The following is a 9,934-nucleotide window of genomic DNA, read 5'->3' as shown; positions in this document are numbered from 1 at the left end:
GTTTTGGGCCTCAATTTCTGACAACTCAACGCACCCGATAAATATATAAAGTAGGCCATGTTCTTTTTTTTTTTAAAAAAATAATTTTCATTTTATTTTTTCTGATAAAACCCAAATATTTACGAATTGGTAATGGCAGTTTATGTTTTATTATATCTGAAAATTATTTTTAGAAAATTTGCAACCCTTACCTGTTACAACTATTATTAGATATTTCTCTTTTTTAATATATATTACTAAAGCAAAAATTAAAGGAAATGTGAGGTGAAATCTAGAGCTTGTTAATAATCCTGAATTGCAACTATATTGTAAGAATATAATTTCAAGTCTTCGTTGCCAGCGGAAAATAGTTTTTGCATGACATTTATAAGTTCAAGCATGAGACCTTAACCCTGAACAATCAAAATCATTGAGCAGATCTTGTCAGCAAGTACAAGTCCAATAATCTCAAAACTAGAAAACATAGATAGCTAAAAACCTTATAACCATTTCTATACAGAAAAAATTTAGATAAATTCACAAGGGGAAATAAATATTTGCCATAAAAGCCATAAATTTGAATGCATAAACAGAAGATTGGTTCATTCTTAGTCTCCCCTGTAGGAAGTATAAACCTGGCTTCCTGTGCTTATTCTCAATGCTAGGTAACTGTGGTTATGGACACCTCTGAATCTTCCTGAGTCCTACTCCTGTGATGGACAACCTCTATGAATCTTTACATTGCCCTTGAATCACAGGTCCAGGTGGTGAACATGCGTCACGAGTCTGTGATCCTTCGCAATGCACTCAAATAACAAGTCCAGCTGATACCAGTGAGTCATGATTACTGCCCAGAAGAGTAGACCGATTCAGCTCTTCAAGCTTCCCATTATCTAGAAGGAATACGCGTTTTGCCATCATAACTGTTTCCAAATGGTGGGCAATGACAAGCACCTGAAAGTGCATACTCTGTTTTGAGTACAATGTTTGAATCATCAAAGGCATTGAAATAAATGTGCAAGACTAAATAACTTATTCCCGGCCAATCCCACTAATGCTTTAGCTAAATTTACATACACAGTGCTGAAGATAATAGTTCTAGAGCCATGTCAAAAATTTATCATTTGTTCTCACAGTAAAAGAAAATGGAAAAGAACCAAATATAAGAACATAGTTTGACCATAGAGGAAGAGTATTATTTTTCCCTTACAGTATGATGTCCCAACAAGCGGTCCACAGCTTGTCTCACCAGTAACTCACACCTGCTATCTAAGGCAGAAGTTGCTTCATCCAAAATCAATACAGAGGAATTCTGATAGAGTGCCCTTGCAATAGCTAGTCTGCATTTGTGAGTGAGCACAGCAGTTGAAAAATTTGAGAATTTAAATAACCTAATATCATATTCTGACAAGTCGGTCTCTAAAATACGTCATCAATCAAGCCAACCATTATTTCCCTCAAAAAGAAGCCAAACAGCACTCTTTTACATAGTGAAGCCTATCAAATTACAAAGAGGGATATAGTTAAGGCTTTGGTCTTACCTTTGCCTCTGACCTCCACTTAAACTTGAGCCTCTTGGTCCAATATGGGTATTGTATCCCTGTGGAAGTGTTCTAATAAATTCATCAGCATTTGCTGTTCTTGCTGCATGCTCAACCCTCTCCATGTCAATTTTGGTCATCAGATCCCTATACCCAATATTTTCAGCAACTGTCCCTGAAAAAAGTGTCTGATACATACACATAAGTCATATAATAAAGTTTGAAAAGAGCTTCACACATTGGCACACATATTCATGTATCTAGGAAGTCGTCATTGCATACACAAAATTTATTAACGAACCAGCAAAAAGGTGCCCTTGATACGGAACTTTTGATATGGAACTACGAAGCAAGCACTAAGGTTACCGTTGTAGGAAATTAACTTCTTTGCTGAACTCTATACATTTTTCCAACTAAAAGCAGTAAGGAGACTACCATGAAGAAAACAACACTAAAAAAGTATAAGAAATTGAACAACCATTTGTTCATCAAGTGCATGATAGCCAAAATTTTTGGACTCAAAAACCTATTTAAAGTTATGTGGATAAATTAAACACAGAAATGAAAAAAAAAAAAAAAACCCAAGTTCAAGAGTCTTCAACCAAAGCACAGACAAGCTAACACATCATTCTCTGGTCAAAATACGCTTCACGAGTCTGTATGGCAAAGTTCTTATCCAGAAGAAAGAATACAGTCGTCTATAGAAGAAAGGATTCAATAACTAAAAGTATTGTTGCCAGTCACTCACAATATCTTGAGAAACCAGACCAACATGTCTCCTCAAACTATCCAATCGGATGTTTTGGACATCATGGTCATCAACAAGTATACAGCCTGTTAACATGAGGAAAAAAGTCATGCACTCTAAATAAAATGAAAAGTAGTTTCTAAAAGTCCATAACTCACTAACCTCGTGGCAGCATAAAGAAGATCAATTGTTCAGATGGCTCACCAGATAGGGGATCGTAAAGGCGAAGCAGCAATTTTGCAAGGGTTGACTTCCCTCCTCCAGATGGCCCAATAAGAGCAACAGTCTCTCCAGCTCTGATGTGTAGGTTCAGTTGATCCAAAACAAGCGGCATATTGTCCGCATACTTAAATGAGATATTGCAAAATTTCACGTCTCCATTTATATGGTCTAAACTAACAGCATCCGGTTTCTCAATCACCTATATTCAAGAACAATATAGAAATACCATATCAACTGTGTCCTAATTGCTAGAAACAGATATTAGAAACATGATGCAGAAAATCATTTAGCACAAACAAGGCAGCTGTAAAAGTTCAAATTAAGGTAAGTAACATACAAAGCACACCTAAGTGATTTACAATAAAACAAAGAGTTTCACAATTTTATTTCGCATTTCTAATATTTCAAAATTGGCCCCCACACTCTTGAGCATTTCATTCAAATCAGTTGAAAAGTTTTCTAATACAATAAAACAAGGAGTTTCACAATTTCATTTTGCATTTCTAATATTTCAAAATTGGCCCCCATACTCTTGTGCATTTCATTCAAATCAGTCAAAAAGTTTTCTAAAAAAAATTTATACGAAAGTTTGACTTTCAGAGAAAAGAAATTACAGTCAATCAAATTATAAATTACCTTTGATTTAAACTTGGTCAAATCAAACAAGCGTTCAATAGCAGGTTCTCCTTGCTTGAATTCATTGTATGCTTTTCCAACACCCTGCGTGATTCCTTATTTTCAGATTGATAACTTAAGACAGCTCCTCAAAAGCTGAACCAGAATAGCACCAGTAATTAGCATAATGTTTTTAGGTGGTTCGTTGAGATGATAAAACGCACCAAGATACTGCCAAACTAGTTTTATGTTGAAAAATGGGACAAGTAAACTACACAATATGACTTCAAAGCCATGCTGCAGCTAAACATTATGTCCAAAGTCCGAATGATAATCCCAGCACAGAGCCAAAGACCCATGAAATGACAAAGTACTAATAATTATCAAACTGAAAGCACGAGAGGGAAAATGAAGCACATGTTACCTCACCTGGATGGGTTCAATCATAAACACTAATGATGTTATAAACGAAACCAGGCTACATCCATCAAAAGAACCACCAGAAACCAGCAGTGACCCGCCGCAAAGTATAAACAATGCTCCAAAATATATAAGTTGAACAGTTTGAGGGATGAGTGCTTTCATTTTCCTCTTTTTCAAAAGTTCACAAAGGTCGGAATGAGCTAGCCTCCGAAACCTGGCACTCTCACACATCTCTGCATTGTTTGCTTTAACAAAAAGAATGGCTGGGAGGACCTATCATAAATAACATAACATATTACATAGATATACCAGGTAACACCCGATGACAGAACATCTAATATAAAGGTTGACGCCAAATAAGTGGGTGCCTTGGAGAGAGAGAGAGAAATTAACAAGAACGATACAGTAACAAAGGGCAGCGAGACCTAGGAAGCAACTTCGAGCACTTGCACAAGCAGCTTAAAAATTTATGGCATTTGTGAAACTGTAAAACAGAGAATCCAAAAAAAAAAAAAATTACCTCATTAAGGTAGGCTGATAGACTAGCAATGCTAAGATGTGACTGCTTAGATATCTTGCGAAGCCTTTCACCTAGATAGGCTATAACAAGAGCCATAGAAGGAATCACCTACAATAAAACCAAAATACACACACACACGGACACACCCCAGATCAAAGTACATGATGTGTTAACATAAGAAACAAGGATGACAAAACCAAACAAGAATTCAGGTAATACTCTTCTTACCAGGGCCGAAATCAATGATAGGACAGGACTGATAACCAACATCTGAGTTGCCATTGCAGATAACTGCAGTACACTAGGCACAATTGTCTGACATACAAATTAAACTTTACAAATCAGAAGTTCCAAATTAGAGAAATCTCACAGAGCATAAATTTATTTGTATAATAATTAAATTAGTCCACAGCCATGTCACACACAAATAGTAAAATCCATCATACAAAATAAATCACTAAGTCACAAGTGGCAGGAAAACAACATTGAAATAGCTAAATTCTAGTCAGAAGTCTTAAAAACTCCCCACAATTCACCAAAAAATTTACCCAAAAATCCATTAAATAAATTATCCTCAACCAACCCTTTAATCATTTAACTATTCCCCCACTAATTTCTGCTCACACACAATGATTCCACCAGATACTTTCCCAAAAATCCAAAAACTTCATACACATAAATTTCTGATCCTGTTAACATATTGCTTCAGCAAATTATCTCTTCATAAAGCTCTAAATATCTTTTATGCTTTCAGGCTTTCTCTCTCTCTCTATATATATACACACCCACACTAATATTCATTTTTAGTCAAATTCCGACTACAAAGAGCTACCTAAAAAAAATAAAATAAAATAAAACTGCTCTATTCTTTGTGCAGATAGTTATAGAATCAATGCATTAGAATTCAAACTTTAAGTTTCTCACTAGACACAACAACACACTATATTTATGAACATATGCATAAATAGCAGTTACTGACATTGAGTAGTGTATAAACAGCATCAGCAACATCATTAGCCTCAGCAGTGATCCGAAACGCAATATCTCCACTCGAAACGCCAGACACGCCTTCAAAGAAGGACAGCTCTCTCTGCAAAACCTTCTCAAATACAGTAACCCTTACATCATACACAGCACCCAACGCCGCGTCCCACAAAAACGCTTGCTGCCAGTAAGTAGCCACCAATCTGGCCAAAACAAAAACACCAAGAATCCACCCATCACTCTTCAGCTTGTTCACACACAAGTTGGATGACAAAGTTGCGATTTTGGGGATTATTTTGGAGAGTGAAAAGACCGAAACGACACTGCAGAGCCAGCCGGCGATGATGGGTTTGTAGTGGGATTGAACGTAGGGTTTGATTAGTGAGAGAGGCTTTGAAGAAGGGAGGTGTGAAGGGAGCTTGGTGGCGTTAAGGGGTTCAAGGGAGGTTTTAGAATGAAAGTGAAAGGGAAGTCTTGGTGATGGGTTTTTTAGTTTGAAGGTTGAAGAAGAAGAAGAAGAAGAAGAAGAAGAAGAAGAAGAATGATGAAGAGAGAGTGGAGTCAAATGGAGAGAAAGTGAAAGGGACATTGACATTTTGTTTACTGTTGGAGATTGCATTGGAATGATGATGAAGAAGAGCTTTTATAGTTTTGGGTTGTTCCATTTTGTTGAATTAATAAAATTTATGTGTTTAAAATAAAAATAGAAATAAGTTTGGAATGTTTTTAGGTAATTCTTTTTACCTAAAGTAATCTAATTTTTGTTCTGATATTATTAGTTCAATGTGATTTAATTGTTTGTGAATTTTTCTTTTAACTTAAATGTAATTTCAATAAACATGTAAAATTACCTGTCAACCTGCAAACCCCTTTAAGTATGCGTGCAAAAATCTATTCGCTACGAGTAATTTTGCTTGTTAGGGCGGGTTTGATATTTTAAACTAAAATTTATTACAGATTGTGGGTAAGGTTGACAATTTGCGGACTTGGATCAGATTTTCTCAAGCCCACGCCTAAGCCCAAATAATTGAAACTAGGTCTCAGTCTTGTGAAAGCTTGTCCAACTTGAGTGGGCCTGCACATAGGTCGGGCTTGGCCTTCAATAATTTTGTTAAATAAATTTTTAATTAATTTATAAGTTAAAAAAACTTAAATTAAGATGATTATTATTATTAAACAAAAAATATTAATTACTCCCTTGAATGGGCCTGGACTGGTTACCTCTGAGCAAAAATATTACATTTCTTTTTTTTTTTGTTCTTTTTTTTTGTTGATTACCTCTGAGCAAATATTTACATTTCTTTTTTTTTTGTTCTTATTATTTATTATTGTAAATTAAAATTATTTATTTTTTGTATATTAAATTTGTTTATGCATTGTAGTTTATGTAGAAGCTCAAGACTCATGATTATAAAAAATGATGTTAATCCGAAATGGAACGAGAGATTTAACCATTTCAATTAAAAATAATTTTTAATTTAATTTAATTTTTTTAAGTTATAAACTCGAACTTTTTGCAAAAGCCCTTAACCAAGGGCACCCGAAGTGGGTTTTAAACTCTTGGGCTCATATCCATGATTTTATGATGCGGGCCGGGCTTGAATAGGCCCAGCTTAGGCCGGCTCGAGTTTTTTTTGCTAACTCTAATTGCCGGTGGATTTGATATTGAGAAAATCCGCTGGGTACTAGCACAAGTATTCACCAACCCGCATTATTTATTTTAATTATTTATATTTTTTATTTTAATCACAAAAATTACATTAAAAAATTTAATCATAAATATATTTAAGTTAAAGTTTTTAATTCATAAACCTAACTTAATCCACTGTAACATATATACAATAAGATTTTAATAAGTATAAATTTTATAATTTTTATTACTAATATTTTATTTCACTTTAATTGATTTTGTTTGTTTTGCCTTAACAATAATTGTATAAAATCTACTTGTTAATATTATTGATAATACTTGTATATTAATAAAAAGATGAAGAAATACATTGATATTAGTGATAATGATTTGCCTACAATAAAAATATTTTGTGTATTTTTTTAATGTTAAAATTTTAACTTATTTACATTGATAAAATCTAGAATTAAATATTTTTTACAGATTTTTTAGGCTATTATTATACATTTATAATTTGAATTATATAATTTACGTTTTTATGTATTATTAAAAATATTTTTTTATATTAGAAAATTCATAAAAAAAATTCGTTGCGCAGGTGAGTTTAGTAAGCCGAGCAGCTCCGGTGAAAAATTCCCAGCGGGTTCATTTTTCCGCTTTCAATAATCAATATTATTTATGTGAGGGTGTTGTGGGTATTTCATATTGTCATAATCATACAGTATTATGTGATGTCGTTTTGCTATGTTGCTACTGATTACTTCTCGGATTAACTGTAATCCGAGTTGTACAATACAAAAGCTTTGTTTTTAAGCCCCACCGCGGACCTCACAGGATGAAAATTGATCTTTTAAGTTGCAAGACTGGATTTTTGAAGCCGTCTTAAATCTGCATTCCTTTGTTGTTTAGGAAAACACCCCTTTTATTTGGCTGTATAATCACTATTTTCAGACTCCTTACACTTTAATAACTTTGCAGCAATGGCATCAAAGAAGAAGCTTTCTTTTGACGAATCATGGGCTTTAATGGAGCAAGGGATCGCCAAGCTAAAGAAAATCTTAAAGGGGTTGCCTGAGCCTCCCTTCGCTTCTGAAGAATGCATGACCCTTTACACAATAGTCTATGATCTTTGCAGCATCGAGCTTCCTTCTGCGCAGGACTGTTCATATTCGCAGCGGCTCTACGTTAAGTACGGGGAGGTATTTGAAGAGCATATGCAATCAGATATATTGCCTTCTTTTGAAGACAAGCGAGGGGAGTTCATGTTGCGCGAGTTTGTCAAACAATGGGAGAATATTAATGTAATGGGGCGTTGGCTTCTCCGGTTCTTTGAGTATCTTGACCGGTTTTATGTTCGTAGTCAAGCAGGACTCGCTTCGCTGATAGAAGTTCCGGTGGTTGTTTTTCGTGATAGGGTTTATAAAGATTTGAAGAGGGATGTAAGAGATACAGTGATTGCTCTGATTGATGAGGAACGAGAGGGTGAGAAGATTGATAGAGCTTTGGTGAAGAAGGCTGTGGATATTTTTGTTGGGATAGGAATCCTAGATATGGACTTTTACCAACAGGATTTCGAAGAACAGATGATTGATGACGCGGGCTGTTATTATTTGCGCAAGGCTAGCAGTTGGATTTTGAATGATTCATGTCCGGAGTATATGATAAAAGCGGAGGAGTGTTTGAAGAAAGAAAGAGATAGAGCTGTGTATTACTTCCATACGCGCAGCGAGTCTAAGTTGATTGAGAAGGTTCAACACGAGTTACTGGTTGTGCACCGGAATCAATTGCTTGAAAACGAGAAATCTGGATGCCGTGCATTGATTTCACAAGAAAAGTTTGATGATCTTTCCAGGATTTTCAGGCTGTATGATGAAATACCAACTGGATTGGAGCCGGTGGCGGGTATTTTTAAGCAATATATTATAGATCAAGGGAAAGCTTTGGTTCATCAGGCTGAGGAAGATGTGAGGAATAAGACTGCAAACATGGAACAGAATTTTGTTGGGAAAATATTGGAGCTCCATGACAAATTCATGGCGTATATTAGCATTTGTTTTGGAGATCACAAGCTTTTTCTAATGGCACTAAAAGAAGCCTTTGAGGTATTTTGTAACGAATCCATTGTTGAAATTTCAAGTGCTGAAATATTGGCTACATTTTGTGACAATCTTTTCAAGAACAGTGATGCTGAGAAATTGAGTGATGAAACTGTTGAACGAACAATGGATAGGGTAATTGTGCTGCTTGGCTACTTCAAATATAAAGATCTTTTTGCTGAATTCTATAGGAAGAAGCTTGCTCGAAGGCTACTTTTTGATAAGGGTGGTAATAAGGACTATGATAAGACTTTCTTAAGTAAGCTGAAGCAGCATTCTAGTGGGCATTTTACAACAAAGATGGAGGGGATGATAACTGATGTGGTGCTCGCAAGGGAAAATCAGACAGCTCTTGATGATTGGTTTGGCAGTAACCTGAATGAAAACCCCGGTTTGATTTATCAGTTATGGTTCTCACAACTGGATCCTGGCCTAGTTATAAGTTCTCTGATCTCAACCTTCCTTCTGAGATGGTCAAGGGTGTAGAATCTTTCAAAAAGTTCTATGGAACAAAAACAAAAGCGAGAAAACTCACATGGATTTATTCATTGGGAAATTGCCACGTCAATGGCAAATTTGAGCTGAAAGCTATAGAACTTATTGTGTCAACTTATCAGGCTGCTTGTCTTATGCTTTTCAATGATGCGGATAGATTGAGCTTTTCAGAAATTCTGACTCAGTTGAACTTGAACAAAGGTGATTTGATCAGAGTCCTCCATTCACTGTCATGTTCCAAGCATAAGATCCTCAATAAGGAGCCCAATACAAAGACAATTTCTCAATCTGACTCTTTTGAATTCAACGCGAAATTCACTGACAGAATGAGGAGGATCAGAATCCCTCTACCACCAGTTGATGACAGAAGGAAGATTAACGAAGATGTTGGTAAGGACAGGAGACATAACATTGATGCAGCTCTTGTGCGGATAATGAAGAGCCGGAAAGTTTTGGGTTATCAACAACTAATTTCAGAGTGTATTGAGATGTTGAGCCACAACTTCAAGCCTGAAATCAAAGCAATCAAGAGCCGGATTGACGACTTGATCAATCGAGAGTTTATTGAAAGAGATTCCAAGGACCCTATTATGTTTAATTACTTGGCATAGTTCAGCGTAGTGATGTTTCTGACTTTTATTTCTATAGCAATGTAACTCGTATCAAATGTGCTTTCGACTA

General features: G+C 35.5%; 1 protein-coding gene and 1 pseudogene across 3 annotated transcripts; one reads left to right on the top strand and one right to left on the bottom strand.

Annotated features, from left to right (window-relative positions):
- Nucleotides 1–341: 341 nt before the first annotated feature.
- Nucleotides 342–5,651, bottom strand: LOC18038294 (ABC transporter B family member 29, chloroplastic). 3 transcript variants are annotated; one of them, XM_024182771.1, is made up of 10 exons: nt 5,028–5,651; nt 4,277–4,363; nt 4,049–4,156; nt 3,535–3,801; nt 3,127–3,210; nt 2,431–2,689; nt 2,269–2,354; nt 1,521–1,708; nt 1,190–1,319; nt 342–933 (listed from the first exon to the last, which is right to left on the bottom strand). In XM_024182771.1, exons 1-10 carry the CDS (start codon nt 5,649–5,651, stop codon nt 787–789), a joined length of 1,980 nt encoding a protein of 659 aa, XP_024038539.1. In that variant the 3' UTR covers nt 342–786. The 3 variants fall into 3 exon arrangements, with proteins under 3 accessions (XP_024038539.1, XP_024038540.1, XP_024038542.1); XM_024182772.1 differs by having other exon boundaries at nt 342–948; nt 2,473–2,689; nt 5,028–5,637; XM_024182774.1 differs by having other exon boundaries at nt 2,473–2,689; nt 5,028–5,637.
- A 1,857-nt stretch (nt 5,652–7,508) lies between these two features.
- On the top strand, nt 7,509–9,900 carry LOC18038251 (annotated as a pseudogene).
- The last annotated feature ends 34 nt before the right edge of the window (nt 9,901–9,934 follow it).

This window comes from Citrus clementina, unplaced genomic scaffold, assembly GCF_000493195.1.
Source record: "Citrus clementina cultivar Clemenules unplaced genomic scaffold, Citrus_clementina_v1.0 scaffold_6, whole genome shotgun sequence".
In the NCBI taxonomy this organism is placed as follows: Eukaryota; Viridiplantae; Streptophyta; class Magnoliopsida; order Sapindales; family Rutaceae; genus Citrus; species Citrus x clementina.
The sequence above is the reverse complement of the archived record's forward strand: the minus strand, read 5'-3'. Positions and strand labels throughout refer to the sequence as shown.